Here is a 25632-nt window from a genome sequence, read left to right on the forward strand (position 1 = left end):
CTTAAAAACATGTACAAATATAATCAAGTCACATACAGTATACATACACTCCTTCAAGAATATAAAGACAACGTTTGTTAGTCACCATGATGAACATCTATATAAAAGAAGCAAGATTACTTGTCCCCCTTATGTTGAACATCTCTTGGTTCTTCGCTTGTATTTGGAATATATAGATATTTCAAAGACAACCCTATAGATTAACTAAGGGTTGCAGCTAAAAATTACTCTAATGGTCAAGCTGTAATCAAAGATACCAGGATGCATGATATTTATATACCTGTACATACATTTGTTGTACTGTACATATCCAGAATTAACTTTTTTTTTTGTTTATTATAAAGGGGGGCAATAATAATATTAATAAAAAGTACATACAATGAAAATACATATTTTAAAGCACTGATGAGCACTTTTAAATATCCAATAAGTCAGTGCCTTTGCCAACCGCACAACAAACCATTAAAAAAAAGACAATGATTCAGATGAAATGTGTCATATGCTCCCTTATTTAATAAATGTGTCGGCATAAAAATATACTTAAGATGGATCTACCTTCAAGTCAAAACCCAAAGTGCCCCAGCTTTCATACTCCATTGTTTACTGAATATAAAGCAGACTGCAATGTCTTGGCAGATATTATAACAATAACAGTAGGTAGTGGGTTTGCATAATGCATGCAGTTAGACCATAAATACCCTTCAGAGTTAGCGGAGATGATTCCTCTGAATAAAGTAGCTTGCAACATACAGCCTACAGTAGATACTAGATGTTAGACAAAATCTTGCATGCAGCATGTGCCCCCCCCCCCCCCCCCCCCCCGAGCGACGTCGCTGTATCACAACTGGTTGTTGTGTCACCTTGACATCACCCCCCACCCCGCCGCCGCCGCCGCCCCCCCGCCCCCCCCCCCCCCCCCCCCCCGGATTTGTAAGGTCACCCTGCTGAGGTCAGGCATTTTTTATTTTAATGTCTTGAGACAAACTAATTGGAAAAGTATATTGTGCAGTTCTATATTAATGGTACAGAATAGTACAGAATAAGAATTTGCAATGAAATGTTTTGTCACAATTTGACAAGCGATTTTTAGATATTTTAATATCTGCAAAACATTTTGATGCATTATGTTAATTTGATCCTCTCTGTGAGACATACAAACCAATGGATGAATTGATAGACAGACACACCCCCTTATACAGAACCTGACACTCAATAACTTGCGCTGAATAATGTTTATACCCTATTTCCCCTTTACAGGGGTGGTTCTGTGCCACATACAGTATATGGCTAACTCAGTTTTTCCCAGCCTTTTCTGAGCAGCGGTACACCTTGATACATGTAACTATTTTGAGGCACACCAAACATATTTTTTATGAATGTAGAATTAGTGTGAAACCTGGGCCTGTCTGAATGAGAAGTTGCCTGATCAAGGATGGAACAGTCGCTAAGGCAACTCTTAGGTCCTGCTAAACTGACTGTAGGAGCTGCCTTCTGTTGTTCTTTGTATAGGCTAACGTGAGAAAGCCCAACTCGCACAAGTAGGTGGTGGGAAAAGGCAACATAATTGAGATAGAACGGTCTACAACAGCTGTATTCTTTCTTTCGCCACAAGTGTCCAAAGGCATCTCTGCAAATGTAATTTTTAATTCCAATGTTTATGTTCATAAAACCATTAACGAAGTGACTGCAGATTGAGACAATTCTCGTGCAGCCAATTCTTAATGCAAGCCACAGCTGAATACGTGCAGCCAAACCAAATCAGGACACTTTATGCCCTCAGCACGCAGCCCCATATTGTGTTACATTTGTTACAATATGTATATTATTTATAAAAAAAAAAAAAAAAAATCGGTGTCAATTTTATTTTTATTAGCACAAACGCACAATCGACTTGTCATATGTAACACACACGTGTGTCCCTCGTGAGGCTGTTTCTTTTCTTATGCTAATAGAATCTATGCCAAGTACTTATATAAAAGCTGTATCTTGTTCTTTCAATATTTCACAATCAACAAGACAGCAGATCTGACCAGTTTTGATAGAGAGGGTATGGTCAGTGCTCATTTGGTAGGTGTTATGCTTCATGAGGAACTAAAATATAATTACTATGGGCCATTCTATTCAAAATGGAAAAAGAAATATATGCCACCAGAACAATTTAAAGAGCTGGCAGAATGACATTGAAACACCCAGGCCATAGTGGCCCTCCAGTCTATAGACAGTGTCATGGTAGGGGTTTCTCATCATTGTCTAACTCTGCTAGAAGGTTTGATCAACTGGCCACTTTTTGGAAAGCACTACTGCAAGAGATTTTAAGCATGTCTGCGGATATGCAGTGTTTCTTCTATTTTTAATGTCCAAAATATATAAGCTCTCATCAAAACAAATAGTGACCACACTGTCATAGTTACACTTACAGGACCCAACAATAACCAATTCTGTTCTGCAGCAGTAGAAACTAGACAACTGACTTTATAATCATCCTTGAATATATTATATATATATATATATATAATATATATATATATATATATATATATATATATATATATATATATATATATTCTATACAACTCTGACTTGTGCTTTACAGACTGCATTTCATGATAATTTCAATCCTACCTAGCCTACCATCTGAGGTCATTCTTATTACACCACCATTCATATGTAATTTTTTAATCTATGCTTTTACCCAGGCTGGCCTGTTCTCTGGTGGAGTTAAATGTATGCAGAAAATAAGAAAAAACAGGTCAAAATGCCAAAGTGGTACTTTGAATACAATGATGTTATTTTTGAGACTGTCCTACAAACCACTATCCTATGCATCATTCCTCCGTTAGGGTAGGCTTTTTGAAGCACCACTGCAAAACACCTTGGTGCATTTTTATTTTACCATATGCACTATACACTTGGAACCACTTAACTTCTTTCTGGAAAAAAGAGTGGGGGGGGGGGGGGGGGGGGGGGGGGGGGGGGGGGGGGGGTGTTGAAATGTTTTACTTTAGGTAGATATTTAAGCACCTGCTAACTGTTAAGTTAAATAAAATGGCTTCGAAAAAAAATCTGCATTTTGAGTAATCAAAACAGCTATTACTATTGCTGTCTAAGAAGCAAAGATTCTTCTTGTTTTTTGGCAGCTTTTGAATTGCTTTTTAACTCATGAACTATGTAAGATACAAGATATATTTTTCTGACGATGTGATCTTGAAAACAAGACAATCAGTACATTTACATGACAAAGCGTTTTCAGGAAAACTAATGTTTTCGGAAAACTGAATCAGAAAACTGATTTTCTTAAAAACATCACTTTACTGTGTTTACATGATTAACAATAGCAAATCTAATTAGAATTCAACTGTATACATGGATTGAAGTTTTCGGAACATGCAGGATATTTTCGTATGCAAACTACTTTAGGAGCATAAATATGATTTGAAGACCGGACATTTCTGCGATAGAATGGAGACCAATCCAATATAGTGCTTTATCAAAGTGTCAGGTCTTAAATTCAAAGATTATTATCCTATATCTCTATTCAGATTCCCTACAATGTGCAATCAGCCTTTCCAGCAGCTCATCCTGTTCCATATTACCAATTTCTTTTGCAGACATTGTTTTAAATTACCATGTCATTTTAAAACTGGAAAACATTTGCTGCTTCAGTATGGGCAATTAAAAAATACATACAGCCTTTAACAAATATATTACTTTATCCCTAACTAGACAAATGGATGCATGCAGACTGACTACAGATTATTATTATTTTCTCTGTTTTCTAAAACTACGTGCAGGAATGAAGGTCAAAGTTTGCACATGTGCAGTACGGTATCAGAATAAGTTTTCCGAAAAGTGTGTTTACATGATACACATTTTATTAGTTCAGAATTTAATCGGACATTTCTAGGTGCTGTTTTCCGAAAACTGACTTTCAGAACATTCCGATACATTTTCAGAAAAAACTGTGTTTACATGACTTGATATCGAAATTACTTTTCCAAAAACATAGTTTTCCGAAAAATATCGGAATTCTTATTCTCATGTAAACGCACTGATTGTCGTAATTACACCTCCCCTGGTAAATCAGGATACATACAAGCCCCTACAGTACACTGCTTTGACTACAAACCATCAGCGGCCTAGATCGAGTACTGCTTTGACGATAGTGGTACTAAGATGCTCCTCAGTTGCCAACAAAGTTGGCTTTGTAACATTGTTGTTATTAGATGTTATTATTAAATTCATGTTTTAAACTTCTTAATCTGATTCTGTAAATTGAATCTATGCAAGAACCTTTAAAGCATTGAAGGCGGTATGATGAATTTTAAACTTGACAAAGCATCCTAGGATAATTTAAAGAGAATGGCAGCTGTCATAGAATGTAAACATTAAGTGGGCTTGCTTTAAATGTGGCCCAGTAAATCAGTAGTCTCAGATATGACCAGAGATTAAAATAAACATCCCTCAAAATGCTTTTCATTTTTACTGGGTGATTTACATAATAAGTGGCTTTAATTCTGTATTAATAATGGAAACAGTTCATGTGTTCACATACCTGGGGCGATTGTTAGATCCTACTATTTCATATGAGTGCCACATTGAAAATGTACAAATGAAACACTGTATAAGTAATGAATACTGTAATATAGATAAGAGCAGCAAAAAGACTATCAAAGATGCTTACCAAACTGAGTCTTCTTGAGCTTCAACTCTTGTTTCACCCTGATGTAGTCCTCTTTGGTCATGTCTAACGAACGGTCGTTACCAATTCTCAAAAGATGTAGTTTCTTAATGAGCTCTTCCAGCCTGTCTTTCTCCAAGCTCAATGACCTCATCTCTTCCTTCAGGTCCTTAGCAGTGGAGAAATCATTTCCTGTGAAATCAAAAAAGATTGCTTTCTATCAATGTCAGTTGAAATTAACTTCATGATTTGGAAGAGATTATGTCTTAAAAGGACTGGCACATCCAAAATCAGCATATTAAAAAGAAAAAAAGGGGGGGGGGGGATTATCAATGATAGTAATCCCAATACAACAGGCCTCTCTTTAATGTGTGGGGAAGATTACAATAGTGTATAAATGTGTAGTGTAAAGAACAATCATATTTCATTCCTTCAGTGATTTAAAATGGTTTTGCCAGGAACACACAATGTGAATATTGTTTAGTGATTAAAAAAACACCTAAGTCAATGCAGTTTTTGTCATATTTCAACATTTTGAAATCCATCAAAACGGTCTCCCGGGTTTTCAGAAAACTACCACAGGAAACTCCAGTTGCAAGCAGTCATGAATATTTGAGCCCGCAGACATATGCACAACATATTACGAGCTACAGATTTTCTGAAGTAGCCTAAATCACACACACTTTTAATACAAGACAGCTGTGGACCTGTTTTCACTTGAAGATCTCGAAAGCTTTCGTGTCATTTTATTCATTATATATATATATATATATATATATAATATTATATATATATATATATATTATATATATAATATAGTCTGGGATATTTATATTTCATTGTAATAGTTATCAGGTTGACTAAATTTACATGTACACTCAGTACATCGTCCAGGTCAGCCAAAGCCCTGCACATATTAAAGGGGGCAGGGCAAAGCCCTGCTTGTATATATGTTTTTTTATTATTATTATTATTATTATTATTATTATTATTTGTTTAATATGTTGCTAATCTGGAGATGGTTGAATGTATAAAAGCATGCAGCTTTCTGCACTCTGGGTTGATGGTAGTGGAGTGTTGTGGTTTCTAGGAAGGAGGAACAAGAGCGAGGTAAACTGAAAAGAAAAAAAAACTAAAAATAATCTGTGTCAGTGAAGGCTACTGCCCAGCCTGACCGATCTGTGTGCTTAGTGTTCGTGACTTGTTTTGTGTGACCTTTTTATTTATTTAAATGTTTTTGTTTGATTGTTTATTTTATTTCTGTTTGCACCAGAGTATTTTGCCTTTGTTTTCGTTCCTGCATTCTGGCCTGACGTCACCACTCAGCCAACCCAAATCAACTGAATGCATTAATTATTTTTCAGTCAATCTCTTACAACAGCTTGGAGGTGTACATGCTTCTTTCCTTGCTGCGTGAAAAAGAAGTAATGTTGAAGTTTATCATTTGCAAACTCCAGTATAGCCAACATAGGGTTACATAGGCAGTAGTAGCAGCAATTGAAACGCAAGGCCCAATTCACAAAACTTAAATAACTGTTTTAAAGATTTTATGTTAAGGACTGTTTTTTAAAGACTAAGGGCCCGACGTTTGAAAGGTTTGCACACCGCGCAGAGGGGTATGCACGTCGCAGATGGCCGTTATGTCGAAATTGTGCCAAGTTGTCATATTCAAAACGTCCTTTTGCACGTTACAATCCATTCTGCGCTGTGCAGAAATAAACTGTATGCATCGCGCAATATGGGGGGAGTGGCCGACGATATGCATGATCCTGGTATATTCGAAGGTATGCACCAAGCACAAAACCAGGTTTGTGACGCGCAGAATAACTCCGCGCACACCATTCCAGCACTGACTATAAAGAGGCAACGATGGGAAACGTGGGTAGCATGCAGCGTGTCCGTCAAGATTTGGATGTGAATGATGCAAGGCACACCCAGAAACAGCAGCCCCGACATAGGCAAAGATATGCTGAAAGGGTGCACTGGCCTCGGCACACATATGAGGAGCTCAGCAATGAACAAATCATGTCCAGGTATCGTCTCGACTCATCTATGCCACATGCTGCATGCTGACCTGGCCAGAACAAACCTGCGCAGTCATGCATTATCTGAGCAATTGGTCGTGTATGTGTATCCTGGCTACCGGGACCTTCCAGAAGGTAGCAGGTGATACAGTGGGGTTCACCCAGTCAGCCGTGTCCCGCCACCTCGACCGGTGCAAACAGTGAGGAGATGATGCAGGGTTTTCATGAGGTCGCGCACCTGCAATTGACTGCACCAATATTGTTATGCAGGCACCTGTTCCAGTTATCATGTCCTATCAGGATTCCAGTTGTATTCGGAATAGTGGGAAATTTGAACAGCTATTCCATGCCATGTAAACAGGTTATTCCGAATGAATCCGTCCGTATTCTGGATACCAGTATTCTGAAAACGTGATCCCGAATACCCACTTAGTATTAGGATATTATCGGAATATTAGCCCTTCTAGACACCTTATTGAGAAAAACTGTTTTTTTTATAGACACACGAGTCGTCGTTTTATAATCTATAATATATAAGATGACGGCTTGTGTGCCCAACAAAGCCTTTGCAAAAACTGTGCACAAATATATTAGTACTTGTATGACCCCAAACTGTTTGCCGACTATGCAATATCTTCCTATTTTTAGTAGTTTTTTAGTAGATCAACAGTCAATACCAGGATATATATATATCCTTGTAGTCACATTGAGATTAAAACCTCTTTTACAAGTGAGACCTAGCCAAGCAGATAGCAGCGAGTCAATCGGACAATAAGAACAAGTACACAATAAAATACAATTAAGACACAGGCAAATAACATTTAAAACAATAATCAAAATACACAAAAGTAGTCAACCATTTAAAACATTTACAACTCTCAGTCACGAAATCATGCAGTTTACTCTTAAATTGCAATAAAGATATCTGGGTCTGCAGCTTTAGTTTGAGCTGGAACTCATTCCAGGACCATGGGGCATAATAAGCGCAGGATCCTTTACCAGCCTCAGTACGCACATTTGGAATTTTAAAATGCAAAAAAGAATGAGCTCTGAGGCTATGGTTACTATGGGAAGTTATAAGGTATTCATTTAAATAAGTATACTCATATAATTTACATTGAATAGCCTTATATACCAGAATATACCAATGCTTCAATCTTCATAAAGCCAAAGTCCAGTCTACCAAATCGTATGATATACAATGATGAGTATTAAATCTTGTATTTGTATTGTACCTCAATGCTGCATGATACAGCGAATTCAGTTTACCTAAAGTTGATGGTGATGCAAACCTATATACTGCATCACCATAGTCAATTTGCGGCAAAAACATACAAACAATAAGCCTCTTTTTTTTTTTTTGTTTCTATAACATATATAACATGTTCACATCATAGTGACGTTTATAGCGTATTCCCATGTCCAACAGACAAGTGTGGAAACATGCGCTCACCTCTGTCCAGCACACTGCCTTCCTTCTGTTCTTTTAATACCGTCCTATTAGCATATGGTAATGCATCGGTAACTATAAACATGTGATGCAAATGTATTCTAGGTGGACATTCAATATGCACATAGCGCAATAAAATTTGAATTGGGTGAAAGCCCTAATTCGTCTGAATATACCAATATCTGCTCGATAATTATGATGCGCTACTTCCAATAACTGCACACCGCTGGCTCTCATAGTGTCGGAGTAACAGTCCACTCTGTAGTACAGTAGAGTACAATAGTACAGATCCCCACCTCCATCCCCACACACCGGATGGGTGGATCAGTTATAAGAACATAAGAAAGCTTACAAACGAGAGGAGGCCATTCAGCCCATCTTGCTCGTTTGGTTGTTAGTAGCTTATTGATCCCAGAATCTCATCAAGCAGCTTCTTAAAGGATCCCAGGGTGTCAGCTTCAACAACATTACTGGGGAGTTGATTCCAGACCCTCACGATTCTCTGTGTAAAAAAGTGCGTCCTATTTTCTGTTCTGAATGCCCCTCTGTCTAATCTCCATTTGTGACCCCTGGTCCTTGTTTCTTTTTTCAGGTCGAAAAAGTCCCTTGGGTCGACACTGTCAATACCTTTTAGTATTTTGAATGCTTGAATTAGGTCGCCGCTTAGTCTTCTTTGTTCAAGACTGAACAGATTCAATTCTTTTAGCCTGTCTGCATATGACATGCCTTTTAAACCCAGAATAATTCTGGTCGCTCTTCTTTGCACTCTTTCTAGAGCAGCAATAGCGAAGTGACCAGAACTAAACACAATATTCAAGATGAGGTCTTACTAGTGCATTGTACAGTTTTAACATTGCTTCCCTTGATTTAAATTCAACACTTTTTTTTTTCACAATGTATCCGAGCATCTTGTTGGCCTTTTTTATAGCTTCCCCACATTGTCTAGATGAAGACATTTCTGAGTCAACAAAAACTCCTAGGTCTTTTTCATAGATTCCTTCTCCAATTTCAGTATCTCCCATATGATATTTATAATGCACATTTTTATTTCCTGCGTGCAGTACCTTACACTTTTCTCTCTTAAATGTAATTTGCCATGTGTCTAGATCATCTGCTGCAACAGTGTTTGCCACTCCTCCTATTTTTGTGTCGTCTGCAAATTTAACATGTTTGCTTACTATACCAGAATCTAAATCATTAATGTAGATTAGGAATAGCAGAGGACCTAATACTGATCCCTGTGGTACTCCACTGGTTGTCACACTCCATTTTATCACTGTATTGATATGATGGACAGCGGTAATGTGTTTACATATACAGTTATATGTGTTCTTCACTGCTCCACAGGCATATCGGCATCCAACGTGTACCATCAAAGTATGGAAATGAAGATTGAGAGAAGGATGAAGAGGGGAGGGGGGTCCTACCTATTATCTTTGCTGTGTGTTGCCACACATCTATAAATTAATTGTATAAATACGTCATACACCCATCTTGTGGCTAATTGCTTTATTTGGCTATTCCATAGGCTGCTGTGCATTATGGGTGAGGGGTGGGCAGCTGCAGTTAACGTTTTCCTAAAATCAGACCGGTGATATGATCAACCAATCAAAGACCTGTATTTTCTCTGCAGCAGTCCAATCATAAGTTAGCTTAGGCGGGACAAACAGTTCTGTTAACTGTAATTTATGGCCATTTTTATGCAGCTGTCCAGTCTGCTGAATGTCGATGTTGCTAACTGTACAGAGACTGTTCATTTATTGAGAAATCATAGTAGGCTACAATTAACATTTTAGGAGCGTATTTAGAATTAATTATTATTCTTAAAAAATGGCATAACAAAAAAAATCCATTCTGGCGACACTCAAAACCTTACAAACTGGGCTTAATCATGATATTGAAATGGGTGAGTAGAATGAATAACATAATGCACTTCTGTGTATTGTGTATATAAAAATGCCTTCAGAATTTAAGGAAGCTTTGAATAAACTTCATGAACACACTGTGAACAAGTTACTGAACAAATAGCATTAACACTAGACTACTAGATATTTTTAAAACTAAAACTTATTTTCTTTTCGCTGGTATCGATGCCAATGACAGGGAAATGCGATTACAGATTATGTTTTTTTATTATTAATTGTTTATATAAAAATGCTTGATTGATGTTTACTTTGCAGGTGAATGAACTCGTTACATTTACAAATCAGAGAGAGTGCTACCACAGTAGACTTTGTCACGGCATGACTTATATATAAAAAAAAAAATCATTCAGAAAAAAAACATTTTTAATTTTACTTAAAAAACATACAGCTATGTCGGATCAGCTGGCCTTTAAAGAAACCCATATAGTATTTCCTTGTGATACAATACTGTCCGTATTCAATAAAACAGTGGCGTTCAGTTCATTAATTTGAAAACTCGGCGCCTACCTATGGAGCCAACTGTGTATTTCAATGGTCCGTATGTATCTGTGCACGATATATTGGATGGTCTTGTCTGCTGTCATATCGGTACATACTGTGGCAACTCCAATGATAGCAGCTTGTCGGGGTAATGCCATTACTAATGGTGACTGTCCATTCTGCATTTTCACTTGGCTGTTGTGTGCAGTTGCTATATTGGTAGTGACTGCGCAGACGGTTTTGCGAGGCACAAACAGATTTGTGAATTGCTCAAAAAACTTCTATATTCCAATGTCCGTGCAACAACTTCGTGCCATTTTGGAATATCTCTCATTTTGTGCCAAAGCACTATTTTTTAGCGAGGGGATTGCGCGAAGATCGAAGATCGGGCCCTAAGCATCGTAATTGTTCTCTTAATTGTGCCCTTACCTTGCTTTGAACTTCTCTGGTGAACGTGCCAGGAATAGCACTTGGTTGGAATGGGAGAAGGATAGCTGTTCAGTGTCTGCACTTAAGTTGAGGGAACATGAAGCCACTTTGTGGCTTGGAACTAGGTTTCAGATCACCGCATGGCACACCAGGGGAGACTTGGAGTTTGATAGAGCAAAGTTGCCTCAAACCAGGTCTCCTGGAACCAGTTTCAAGCCACTGTACCTGAAAAAGCTCCTTGGTGTTCCTTCAGCTTTAGACTCTCCACACAAACTCAAAGCAACTTAAAGTTGCCCAAAAACAAACAGCTTGAAGTAGGCAGTATGGATGGATGGATGAGAGGTGCGAGTGAGTGAGTGTGTATGTATGTGTGTGTGCGTGCCTGTGTATGTGTGTGTGTAGTAAGCAGGGGTTTGAGATGGATAAAACAGTTAACATAATAGAACCACCTCAGTTGTAGGGTGTATAGGGACTTGGGTCCTGTTTTGAAGCACAGGCAAAATGAAACACTTTTTTTGGTATGAAACACCTGTGCAGGGAGGAACAGTTTAATTGTTTCTTGGTAGTCTTATGATGTCAAAATAATGTTTTCCTTTCAGAAAACTTGCCTTTGCCATTTCACTTGCTTCACAACAGGGCCTTGTGTTCACCCTGCAGTTGTCTGGGTATGGAAATTGGGCTCCACATACAGCACTGCACTTCTAATAGTAACATTTAGACATGACAAAATGATTACCTGATATGGCTACCACTTTGGCTTCATGTAGGGTTGGTAGTTGTGTCTCAATATCACTAGCTTTCTTTCTTAGGCTGCTGCATAGTTTCTGATTCATGAAAACCTAGATGGAGGAAGACAGACATTGAACATTATTTATTTAGGAGAAAAAATAAGGAATATTTAAAGTGTACTTATCTGAAGTGCTTTTTTTATAAAAGATACTAAAAGTGTGAAAGAAAGATGAAAACTGGAATTTTTTTTCTTAATAGAACTGCTGTTTTTTTATTATTATTATTATGATTCCAAATTATATAGCAATAATATATTGTTGTATTTGACAACAGGTTGATGACACCTTATTACATCAGGTCTAAGAAACTGGATACTTGCATAACAAGTAGGAACTTTGTAAACATGACTTGCTTTGCTTTGTTTTTGATGCCCTTTATGATTGTTATTAGCATGGTCTGCCTGCTGTGGATCTACCTGTGGTTCAGAAATATAATCTTTGCCTCCAGTGAGAGTCTCTACTGACAGCAATAGGTGTTTCAGATGTAACCACAGCTACTGTTTTTCAGTGTTTATTTTTTTCCCTATTTCAATGCTTTTGTTTATTTGTCAGGCTATTTGACACATTTTTTGTGTTTACCATGTGTTTAAACTTTGTACATATTATATGAAAAGAGAAGTGACTCTTTCTTAGTTTCTGGCCAAAAGTACTCCTGGAGTTTGTTGTGTTGAAGCATCCTATAAGCTACTCAAATCAAATATCAGCACCATGGAGATTATAGTGCAGGTTGTGCCTCATGGGTTATTGTATTTTGTATTGCAACAGAATACAGCAATTTACATATAAACCTGAGAACTGAACAGTCCTTTAATCTGATTAGTCAATACGAGGGCTGTAACCTCTGGTAAATGACCTGACTTATCTTTCAGAGTTTTTATGTTTAATCACTGTTCTAAATCAATCTGCTGGAAAATACATAAATACAGTATTTGTGTATTTTACTGTTTTTCTGCTTGTTCTTGTGCACGCCCTCTTACTGTTGTCTGTCAGTGAACATTAAGTCAGCTTCCTCACGCTCAATCAATCCATTTAAATTTAGTATAACAAATAAAGTTTTAAAAAAATCGAGAATAGTTTTTGCTGTCAGCGGCAATACAGTAAACACAACAGCAATAGTATGGTTTGAATGAAGAAATCAAACAGCTGGATGTAGTCTGATTACTTTCAGCAACTTTATTTCAGCATATCACAGTAACAACATAGGCTGGTGCTCTCTTCTCCAACAAAGCCAGGAAGGAAGCTTTGAATAAACTTCATGAACACTGTAAACAAGTTACTGAACAAACAGCCCAAACAGCATTTTATTTTCACTAATACATTTTAGGACCTACAGGTAGGTTAAATACTGAAATTTACGGGACATTTAATGACACAAGGCTGACCTTACTAGACGGTAAAGCACTCTTCTATGGGTTCTATTGCTTAAATGGACCTCTGAAAGGAAAATACATCTGCACAGTAGGGGAGGAGGAGGAGGAGGAGGAAAGAAACTCCAGGACAGAAGTTTGGAGGTCCAAGAGTTTGGGGTAAACCAATGAGCAAAGAACAGGGGCTGCCGTCTCGCTCCTAGAATAGCAGCAAGCCTTTAAAAGTGGATAATAAAAATAACTATATTATCGATGCCAATGACAGGGAAATGCGAATACAGATTATGTTTTTTTACTATTAACTGCCAATTCCAAACTGATAATCAGTCCATCCCTACAGGAAAAAGTAGTACTAAATTGCAGTTTGTATTTGGGCAATGTATTTTAAAAGTTTTTCGAGAGGTATGGGAACACATGTTCGATAACGCTTCACTAGTATCTGTTGAAAACCATTAGTTACATACATTATTAATTGAATACATTTTTGTAGTTTTCCTTGTCAATAATTCCACTGTGGAACTACATTTTGCTGCATAGTTATACATTTACAAAAAGCATTTCATTAAAAAATACTACTCATGTTTTTCTCATGGAGCAGTTTTATATCTGCAGTTAGCAGTGCAGTAATTCCACAACATTGTACACTGGGCATGTTTTACTGCTTAAGTATTCATAACAGATCATGTTCACAACTAAAAGAACCTGTTATTTAACCTGTCATTTGTTTCAAAATTGAGAACTACTCTAAAAGGATATCATTAGTGAAACACACTTACTTTTGCTGTAGCCTCTTTAATAGTTGTGCTCAGTGATCGTTCCCTTTCTTTGAGGCTGTAAAATACAAATGTAACACATGTTAAAGTTATCTAATTCTTCAACCCACAGGATATACAGTAGTGAGCTCGAGACAAGCACTTTTTTTTACAAAAGTCCTCTTGTTGCAGGCAATCTTTGGCTCATGTCTCAATCTTGCGTCAATCGGGAGAGGGTTGTGTGACGTTCGGGTAATGCGACCAGCTGGAGTTGAACTCTAGTGGCCAGTCTCCCTTTTGATCGTCAGACATTCGTATGACTTCAGAGACTACAAATCACCCTCAGCAATGGTTGCATGTTTGAACTGGCCTTAATGCTGTAGATTCTCTTGATTTTTTTTTTTTTATGTCTTTTCTGCAACTAGTTGGAGATCCCTACGGGGTGAGCCCCTATTTTCACATCTCACAATCAAGGGGCTCTGAAACCAGGGGCTCCGAGTTCAAACAAACGTTTGTTTAGCTTTCTCTAATGAATAAGGTTGGTAATTGGTCCCAGTTTAGTCCAACAAATGTATTATGAGTGTATTAAGAGATGAACTTTTAACTGCACAACAACCAAGAAGCACACAAACCAGAACATTAGAGACAGTCCATAAACTAAAAATGCAAACAGGAATTTCATGATACAGTAAAATGGTTAAATTAAACTGTAATAACATTTAATAAGCAACAATATATGTGTTAACAATAAAAAAATTGGTAATGCTCCCAAAATAGAATTTTCCCCATTTGTTAAAATGGTGGCAATCAGCAGGTTAAAACCCCAAATTCTGCTAAACATGATCAGAGCAGCCTGTAGGCAGCTTCAGGGGCTGTTGTTCTTGCTTTTTATTGTTTGTCTTCTGTCCCTGTGAAATCACCACTCTCAGCCATAGCCACTGTTGCCTCAGTTTGTACATACACTGTACTCTAGTAAGGAGACTAATAGGGGATAAACACATGTTACAGATGTTTTTCTGATGCGTGTTGACGTGATTATGACGGATTTAAAAAAAAAAAAAAAAAAAAAAAAAGTTCATTAACAGATATTTATCTTTTCATATTGTGTAAATGTAATTAGGCTTCCGAGTTGACTTGGGAAGCCTAGTGTTATTGAAAGGATTTTTTTCTTTTTTTTTTTTTTTTTTTTTTTTTTAATTAGGCACAAATTACACCGAATCGTGCCCTTAACAGCATACCGCTTTTATTTGAAAACCGTCAGACCAACAGACTAAAAACTTGGTAGGCATCATTCCGGTGACAAATGTCAAAATGGTTATGTTTCGTGAAACAATATGGCTGCCACTCCTACATTTTCTTCTTATTTAAAAATGCTTCAGTTTAAAAACGGTACACTTGATTAACTCCAACCTTGAAAACCATTGTGCCTGTGTCGGTAAAATTTACATTTTCAAAAGTGGCATTTGTGTGTTAAACAAGATGGCCGCCTGACGCATTTTTATAAAAAAACTTTCAAAATCTTCTTCTGTGGAATTGTTGAAGTTGCTTATTTTAAACCTGGCACATTGAGCACTAAACACGCTTAGACGGGTACTGATACTTGGGCTTGGGAGCCGTAAAACTGCCTGGCAGTTCTGGTTATTATTATTTTTTTTCTCAAAACTTTAAACTGCTCCTGATCACATGCGGTGTAACCAATCAACAAGAAACTTGGCAAGCATCACCACGTGTAGATTACAGTTCAGATGCAAAAAAAATGGTACTCTTTCAACCAAGACAGATGCATTTTTTGGAAAAACCTTTCAAAGTCTTCTTCTTGGGAAGCGGTGAACCGGTCAAGCTAAGGAGTCAGGCAGACACCAATAACTCTTTCACTGAGTGTTTATTGTGCAGGCAGAATGCCAGTCAACAGCAGTACAACACCCTCATTCTCACTCACACAACCAGCAAACAGCCACTCCCCCACCACTCTGCACAACACAGACAGACATGGTGACAAAACATTAAAGAGCTATATAAACACTACAACAGAGAAAACATGGGTCAGTCACCTATAGTGACATATGATGTCAAGAAGTGGGAAGCAGCGCCTTCACAATATGCATGCCAGGAATAGTACTGCGGGTGACATTTAAAAAAAAAAAATTGTGTGATTTAAAAATAGAGAGAAAATGGAATGGGAGGAAGAAATGATGCGGTTTCACAAATTGTCTGAAAGCAAAAAAATATATAATCATACCGGAAGTGAAAAACACTTCAATTAATTCAGCTTTTGAAAACATTCTAAACGGCACAATTATGAATATACAGTACTGTGCAAAAGTTTTAGGCAGGTGTGAAAAAATGCTGTAAAGTAAGAATGCTTTCAAAAATAGACATGTTAATAGATTATATTTATCAATTAACTAAATGCAAAGTGAACAGAAGAAAAATTTAAATCAAATCCATATTTGGTGTGACCACCCTTTGCCTTCAAAACAACATCAATTCTTCTAGGTACACTTGCACAAAGTCAGGGATTTTGTAGGCATATAGTCAGGTGTATGATTAAACAATTATACCAAACAGGTGCTAATGATCATCAATTCAATATGTAGGTTGAAACACAATCATTAACTGAAACAGAAACAGCTGTGTAGGAGGAATAAAACTGGGTGAGGAACAGCCAAACTCAGCTAACAAGGTGAGGTTGCTGAAGACAGTTTACTGTCAAAAGTCATACACCATGGCAAGACTGAGCACAGCAATAAGACACAAGGTAGTTATACTGCATCAGCAAGGTCTCTCCCAGGCAGACATTTCAAGGCAGACAGGGGTTTCCAGATGTGCTGTCCAAGCTCTTTTGAAGAAGCACAAAGAAACGGGCAATGTTGAGGACCGTAGATGCAGTGGTTGGCCAAGGAAACTTACTGCAGCAGATGAAAGACACATCATGCTTACTTCTCTTCGCAGTCGGAAGATGTCCAGCAGTGCCATCAGCTCAGAATTGGCAGAAAACAGTGGCACCCTGGTACACCCATCTACTGTCCAGAGAAGTCTGGTCAGAAGTGGCCTTCATGGAAGACTTGCGGCCAAAAAGACATACCTCCGACGTGGAAACAAGGCAAAGCGACTCAACTATGCACGAAAACACAGGAACTGGGGTGCAGAAAAATGGAAGCAGGTGTTCTGGACTAATGAGTCAAAATTTGAAATATTTGGCTGTAGCAGAAGGCAGTACACAAATGAGTGTCTGCAGGCAACAGTGAAGCATGGTGGAGGTTCCTTGCAAGTTTGGGGCTGCATTTCTGCAAATGAAATTTGGTCAGAAAAATGGTCAGAATTAATGGTCTCCTCAATGCTGAGAAGTACAGGCAGATACTTATCCATCATGCAATACCATCAGGGAGGCATCTGATTGGCCCCAAATTTATTCTGCAGCATGACAACAACCCCAAACATACAGCGAAAGTTATTAAGAACTATCTTCAGCGTAAAGAAGAACAAGGAGTCCTGGAAATGATGGTATGGCCCCCACAGAGCCCTGATCTCAACATCGTCGAGTCTGTCTGGGATTACATGAAGAGAGAGACGCAACTGAGGCTGCCTAAATCCACAAAAGAACTGTGGTTAGTTCCCCAAAATGCCAACCTACCTGCCGAGTTCCTTCAAAAAATGTGTGCAAGTGTACCTAGAAGAACTGATGCTGTTTTGAAGGCAAAGGGTGGTCACACCAAATATATATATATAGTGAAATGATTGCACCTCACCACTTTACTTTGTCCCTTTAACACACAACAGGGAAATTCTGTCCTGGTCTTTAATTATAAATTTGTTAATTGTGTTTTCCCATATGGTTCTTTTTTCAACTTTTTTCTTTATATATATATATATATATATATATATATATATATATATATATATATATATATATAGTGAAACGATCCTTGCAACTTGCGTAGTTCGTTGCCCCTTTAAGACAGGACCCAGCACACGGAAATAGATTTTTAAAGTGCTGACACGCACTTAACACAAAATGAAAACAAACAGAACAGAAACAAACACCTAGCTCGCTCTTGGAGCTCTAACTAACATTAACGGGAACCTAACTAAGCACTCAGGACGGCTAAGCCGTTTACCTGACTCAAACAGCGGACACAAACTCACATGAACTTCACACAGCACTCTCTTCAATACGACTGGACACACACGCAGTCGGGCTCTTCACTCAGCAGCCTCTAGCAGACTGGCTGCCTCTCTTAAATACCCTGCACCTGGCTCCAATTTACAATTAGCACCAGGTGCAGGGGATTACAATTACAAAAACACTTAGCCCCTTAACAGTGCATTTTCACATGGTTTTAGCAGGGAGGAATTTTAACCCCCTCCCTGCTATCTTAAATATATAATATATATATATATATATATATATATATATATATATATATATATATATATATATATATATATATATATATACACACACACACACACATACACACTGAGTGTACAAAACATTAGGAACACCTGCTCTTTCCATGAAATATACTGACAAGGTAAAACCAGATGAAAGCTATGATCCCTTATTGATGTAACCTGTTAAATACACTTCAATCAGTGTAGATGAAGGGGAGACAGGTTAAAGAAGGATTTTTAAGCCTTGACACAATTGAGACATGGATTGTGTATGTGTGCCATTCAGAGGGTAAATGGGCAAGACAAAAGATTTAAGTGCCTTTGAACAGGGTATGGTCGTAGGTACCAGGCACGCCAGTTTGAGTCTGTCAAGAACTGCAAAGCTGCTGGGTTTTTCAGGCTCAGCAGTTTCCCATGTGTATCAAGGATGGTCCACCAGGACATCCACCCAACGGCAGACCAGTGGTCGAAAATGGCTCATTGACGAAAGAGGCCAAAGGAGGCTGACACGAATTGTGCAGAGAAACAGACGGGCTACAGTTAGTCAACTGACAGTCCAGTACAATATTGCTGCCGAAAGACCCATAAAGAATGCACAACTCATACCTTGACATGAATGTGGTATGGCAGCCGATGACCTAAGTTCCACTTCTTTCAGCAAAACACAAGAAACTGCGGTTTCAGTGGGCTAAGGAATGAAAACACTGGACACTGGAGGATTGGAAAAACATTGCCTGGTCTGATTAATCCCGGTTCCTGCTGTTTCACGCTGATGTTTCACTAGGGTATGGAGAAAACCACATGAGTACGTGCATCCATCATGCCGCGTGTCAACATTGCAGGCTGGTGGTGGTGGTGTGATGGTGTGGGGTGTGTTTTCATGGCACACACTGGGCCCCTTGATAAAAGTGGAGCAACATTTGAATGCCACAGGATATCTGAACATCACTGCCAATCAGGTGCATCCCTTCATGGCAGCAGTATATCCATCTGCTAATGGATTTTTTCAGCAGGATAATGCCCCATGCTACAAGGCTAGGATTGTCCAGGAATGGTTCCACGACAGTGAATTCAGCTTACTGCAGTGCCCTGCCCAGTCACCAGATCTCAATCCAATTGAGCATCTGTAGGAGGAGATGGAACGAGCTATTCTGAGTAGAGATCCACTACCAGCCAACTTGACACAACTGCGGAAAGCATTTGAGTGAACATGGGCCAGCATCCCTGTGGAACGCTTTCGACACCTTGTAGAGTCCATGCCCCGACGAATTGAGGCTGTTCTGAGGACAAAATGGGGTGCAACTCAATATTAGGAAGGTGTTCCTAATGTTTTGTACACTCAGTGTATATATATATATATATATATATATATATATATATATATATATATATATATATATATATATGTGTGTGTGTGTGTGTGTGTGTGTGTGTGTGTGTGTGTGTATATATATATATATATATATATATATATATATATATATATATATATATATATATATATATATTATATATATATTATACCGTAGAGCATCTAGGGTGTAAATCCCACATTTTCCTATATGAAAGATGCCCACATTATGTTAAATGTGTATTGGATTTTTAATGTATTTATTTCATAGCACTGTAAAGGAATGTGTTTACAGGAATTATTTGGTTAGCACCATGTACTGTATAAGAGGAAAATGGGGTCCACAGTCATACTACCTTATATCCAATTGAACGCATACTTATTATCAGAGTGCTGTATAAATACTAGAATTGCTGTAATGTGACTTTAAAAGATATCAGATTGGAATGACCTTCGCAGTGTCTGCCTCAGCTGGATATATATAAAACCTACCAGGAAAGCTTGGTCTTTTGTATTAACCTACTGTGCAGCCAAATCCCACCTGCTACTGGCTGAAAAGTTCATTTTGATCATAACTACTACATTTATCCTTTTCTTTCATCGAGCCATCCCTGGTTTTATATTTTTTGAATATAATTTCCTGAAAGTGCTAAATATCTTCCCATACAATGATTATTGTATTCTAATGGAAACTAACTGACTGAATGGTTAAAGCGCAGCTTGGCATGGCTGTGAAATATTAGAGCTATCTTAAGTCTTCTTCAAGTACATCTGGTACACAAGAGTGTAACCATATTAACCTGTGCCAAACCTATTTTTAATTCAATAAACAAATAAACAGCCTGTAACACCATTGCTTTAATCCTTACCTCTTTATGTGATGGGGAATCTCAGTGAATAGGTGCTTCTGATGGACAGAGTTCCCTATTTCATCCAGGGCTTTGCTCATATCCTGCAGCTCACTGAGAGGCATGTTCAACAATGAAGGCACTTCACTGTCCTGGGACTGAATCAGTTTGTCTTCCTCCTTAATATCCATAGTTAACTGATATTCTTTCATTTCAAGCTCTGCTAACCTTCTTCTGAGGTCCTGAATTTCCTTCTGTTTTGGTAAACAATAAATAAAAAGAGTGGCTTAAATTTTCAAAAAAAATTCTAGCAGTGACACAATGAAAACAGTGGAAATCAATACTAATGCAGTAGGAGCTCTATACATAATAAAACTAGCAAAAAAATAATAGCAAAAAAATAATAATAATCGGAACTGGTTCTTGCTAGTTTTACAATGTTAAAAATATTTTGCAGGGTCTCCCAATAGAGGAGCTCCGCATGGAGTGCAGGACGCGTCCTATAGCCTGGAGGTCGGTGGTTCAGGTCCAGGCTTTTCCACTGCTGACCATGGACAGGAGTGTCTAGGGGAGGGCACACAATTGGCCAAGTGTCGCCCAAAGGGGAAGGCTTAGGTCGGCCAAGGTGTCCAGCGACCCCTATAGACTGGCCGGGCCCCCAGAGCTGCATTGTCCTCCAACGCTGTAGCTCGAGGTTGGCTGTATGGCAGGCCTGCAGAGTGAGAAGAAGCTGACGGCACAAGCTTCGGAGGATAGCGTGTGTTCGTCTTAGCCATTCCCGAGTCAGCGCAGGGGTGCTAACGGTGAGCTGAGCCTAAATACAATTGGACAAGTCAGATTGGGAGAAAATTGGGGTATAATTAATTGGTGACTACTACATTTAAAACAATAAAATAATAATTGTTTTGCTTTTGTTTTTTTCAGAAAAATGGGGGCACATTTCCTTTGTTACAATAGGGCCGAATGGGCATTACAGTAATTGTTTGGTCTAAACATTAAAAAGTTATTGAGTGTGTGACAGTTGTAAATAGTGTTTGGTTGATGATCAATTATTCAATCAAGCCTCATTCCACAGGTGGTATCGGCAGGGAAGGAATTAACTCCATCCCTTCCAAACTTAAATACAAAATAATAAATCTTCAATACCCATACAACCAAACACTAGTGCAGGGCTTCTGTGTGTTACACGTTCATAGCCATTTGTCAAACATGCATATGTGTCGAATATAGATTTGATCATTTTAGGTCTATTCAATTGATCTAAACAGTGGCGCTACTATTAGACAATTAAAATACTGTAGTGCTACCAATTATGATGAAACTTGGATGTAGATTTACTAAAGTGTTGCGGCTGTCACAATAGTTGCAAACCAGTTGGGAGTCTAGGGTGAAATGTACTAGACAAGTGGAATGCTATTTGTGACTTTTTAGGGAATGCTCTTCGTCAGCAGTATCTATTTGTGGTTCAAGCGTAGATAAATATTAAATTATAGGCTTTCCTGCAAAAAGTCGCAAAAAGGGAGTGGAGATAGTGAAAATGTGGGTTCACAAATATTATAATGAGATGTACGAAAGCTGAAATCAATTGTGACACTTACAATTGTACCAATTTGTTAAGAACTTTTGAAAGCATGTTTCAAACAATTGCTGCATTTCCCGGTCCACTTTTTCCCATGCGTTGCCAGTTGTGCTCAATGCATTTTTGAAGCAAACAGCCAAAAACCTATTCTATTAATGTGCAGATGGTTTGTAAATGTGCACAATTTACCACTGCTCCCCTAAAATAAAAACGGACAGTGTACATTTGGCTTACAGGCTACTAATGATAATACGAATTAGTGGTATAATGCAAAATTTGTTACTGGTCCCTTGAAATTTGTAATAATGAGAATTGACTGTACTTCTGTAAGTATCATAACTTGTCAATGCAGCACCATGGTCTATTTTGTGTTCTGTCTAGGCTGCCAAGTTAATAATAATGATAATTAAAAAATGCTGAAATCATTTAGTTTCAATTTAAAATAATCCTTTATTCGCATTGTACACCAATATGTACAATGCAGCAGCATGACTTATTTTGTGTTACCATCTCGGTAGCCTACAGGCTAAAGTAAAATGTGTGCTAGGTGTTCAAATTTGATTTTACTACTGTACTGTATACTGTACGGGCATACTGTACAGATTTATAGACTACCTAGAACATATTGGTGTTATTTCAGTGCAATGATTTCTACATTTTAAATACATTGAGCACTATTAATGTATGTGTGTGAGATTGTATTGTAATTTTTTTTAAACCCGACATCTCCTATTGTCGGACAAACATATCCGGTTAGTGAGGGGCTACTCCTGTATAACTACGAAAAGCTTTTTTAATAGAAACACATTTTTTAAAAACAGTATTAAAATAGGGAAAATGAAGACGGAACAGAATGCATTGTACAGATGACGTTTACCTTTAACAATGTTGATTTGTTGACAAAAACCATTTTGATTCTTGCACCCTTGCATGTATAGACGTTATCCTTCAGGCACCCTCTGCTGCAGCAAACCACAACTCAACTCCCAATATTTATTTGAACAATGTCACACGACTCTCGCAACAGAGATCTTGTTAAGAAGATGCAACAATTATTTAAATTAGTATATTGCAGCTCTTTTCATTAACATATTTTCTCTTGGTACGTAGGTAAAAATGTTTACTTTGCTAAGTGTCACAATGAAAATGCAAATTGCGGTGTGTTTGCGCTACGACTGGCCCATCTTAGTACACCTACCCCAAGGCATTAACAGGTGGTGACTGCCAGGACATTGAATGTGGTACTAATCATACATGAGTTATCACTGCAGAAACCCGTTTTATAAGGGTAAAATATAGGACTCCTATACCAACCCATTTACTCTGCACTGGCAAAGGTTTAACAGTTGGGGTGCCACTGCAATAGTGAGTCACAAACATAAGGAAACGATTGTTTGTTTCACTATGGTTGGGTTCAAATATCAACCAGTGCAGAACTTCCAGTATTTTTCAGAAAACACAGTCATGTAAACACACTTTCCAGAAAACACTGGAATATTTGTACTTTAGCTATTCCAAGTCATATTACCTAAAACAGTACTTAAACTAATGAGCATGCATTAAATGTTAGAAGAATGTTGTTTTGATGGATTAAATAAAGTTTGACATTGAAGAAACTGTGTCAGACTGTCTATAAAAGTATACAAAGTGCAACCCCGGGTTGTGTCTGTAAGCAATAACACACAACAGGGTGTGTGGTAGGACAGATCTTACTGCATGCCAGGGTACGTTGTGTGCCTTCAACCACCCAGAAGTGTGTTATTGCGCTTATAAAATGAAAACAAAACACAAATAAGAATTGAAATTTTAAATGAAGTTTTATTGAATGTATCCTCACCAGTACAAAATAGGTCCCTTTTGTGATTTTATGCAGCCAATCACTGTTTAATTTATCCAAGCCATTTTATAACGGTCTCATTATGTGTAACACAGAGATTCCAACAGATTTGCTGCAACACACTAAAAAGAATATGCAATCTCCTTAAACATTACCTGTAACTGTTGCTTTTCTTGAATGAGTCGGTCTCTTCTGAATATAGAGCCCTGTGTCTTTTCTTGACCTGAGCATGTGATCTCCTTTTCTATCTTTTGTGAATCTTGAATCTCTTTATTATTAGACCTTGAACATAATGAAAGCAGGTTTATCAAGTTTATGTAAAACACTAATTACCCTGCAATACTGTACACTGTTAGATATATCAGTGAATCAATAGTGCATTGTGGTTCAGTTAACTGAGAGGATCGTTAAATACAGCTACTGTAAGTACTCATTACCAGTGCCTTAGCTCTTATATAAAGCTGGCTGTAAAGACAATATTTTCTGAAATTGTACAACAGATTTACTGTTTTCACTCATTCTGCCACCTCCATAAGAAGTGGGGTATCTTGAATAAATAAATAATAAATAAGTAATTAAGTAAATAAAATGCGCAAAATTCAGGTAATGATGCTGCTCTGGTCAAATCATTTTTAAACAGCTGATAAAAAAGCTAATAAAAAACCTAAAATGTATTTCTCTACTCACCCACAGTCACTACAAGCTTGCTGTAAGGTCGATTGTGCCTGGTCTTTCAGTCTTTCCAGAAACCTAGAGACTGCAGGATGTCTTGATGGCAGACCAACCTTTAGGGTACTTCTCTCTCTCTTGAGCTCTGCCAATTTCTTTCGGAATTTGTCAGCTAGAGGATACAGTAAAAGCACAGTATTTCAAAAGATAACAGAAGCTAGCAGTTTGGTTTTCCCAGTTAAATATAAAATAATGATAATGCTTTTCTAAAACAGCAGAATGTAATTCAGACTCTATAGTACAGAATGCTAAGTGATTATTTTATATTTCCCAGGAAACTGTTATACCTCTGCTGTTTAGGTGACCGTATACACATGCTGATCAATGTCAAGGTAACCAACTTCAGGACTGAATGAATGCAGTATAACCTGCTATTAACAAATAGGGTCAGTTATACTATTCACTACTTACTACTTTATGAAACTTAAAAGTTAGTCCCAATGGTGCCATCATATGGCTTTTCCTTGTTTGTAGATGCCACATTTTTATACAGTATGTTTGTACATGTCTGGTCCAGAGAATATGGTTACCGTAATGTGGTAAGGACTCTGTGGTACCCTCCCAGCTGTTCGTTACAATATGACCATGTTACCCTCAACAAGGCCAATCATTATTCACCGACAGTCTCCCCTCATATCAACATATTTGGGATCCAGACAACACTATCTTCTTTAGTACTGTGGCAGGGCAGAAGCCCTGCTGCTGTAAACAGAGTGTGTGTGTGTGTGTGTGTGTGTGTGTGTGTGAGAATATAGGGTTGGCAGAGATGGGGTTAAATCTGTCCCTGCCAGCAATCACAGGTGTGGGGAGTGGCCACATGTATTTAAGGGAGGAGAAATCCTCTCTCTGGGATGCTGGGAGAGGGAGTAGGTGTGTGTTTCACTGCATGTTTCACTGTGGGTTTCAATGTGTGTTGCAATGTGCGTCCTGTATTTTGCGAATGCCCAGTCTGACATTAGTGTTTGTGATCAGTATTGTTTTGTTTAAATCTTTTATTTTG

General features: G+C 38.0%; 1 protein-coding gene across 2 annotated transcripts in view; it reads right to left on the minus strand.

Annotated features, from left to right (window-relative positions):
- LOC121317194 (disrupted in schizophrenia 1 protein-like) overlaps window positions 1–25632 on the minus strand; it is a 139540-nt gene that overhangs the window by 72122 nt on the left and 41786 nt on the right. For both annotated transcript variants that reach the window (XM_041252862.1, XM_041252863.1), the window contains exons 4-9: window positions 24591–24744; window positions 24059–24185; window positions 20509–20741; window positions 13918–13972; window positions 11723–11825; window positions 4682–4870 (exon numbers count right to left, since the gene is read on the minus strand). In XM_041252862.1, the coding sequence (XP_041108796.1) occupies window positions 4682–4870; window positions 11723–11825; window positions 13918–13972; window positions 20509–20741; window positions 24059–24185; window positions 24591–24744 (861 nt within the window). The remainder of the gene's footprint in view (window positions 1–4681; window positions 4871–11722; window positions 11826–13917; window positions 13973–20508; window positions 20742–24058; window positions 24186–24590; window positions 24745–25632) is intronic.

The sequence above is a fragment of the Polyodon spathula genome, chromosome 6 (genome assembly GCF_017654505.1).
Source record: "Polyodon spathula isolate WHYD16114869_AA chromosome 6, ASM1765450v1, whole genome shotgun sequence".
Lineage (NCBI taxonomy): Eukaryota > Metazoa > Chordata > Actinopteri > Acipenseriformes > Polyodontidae > Polyodon > Polyodon spathula.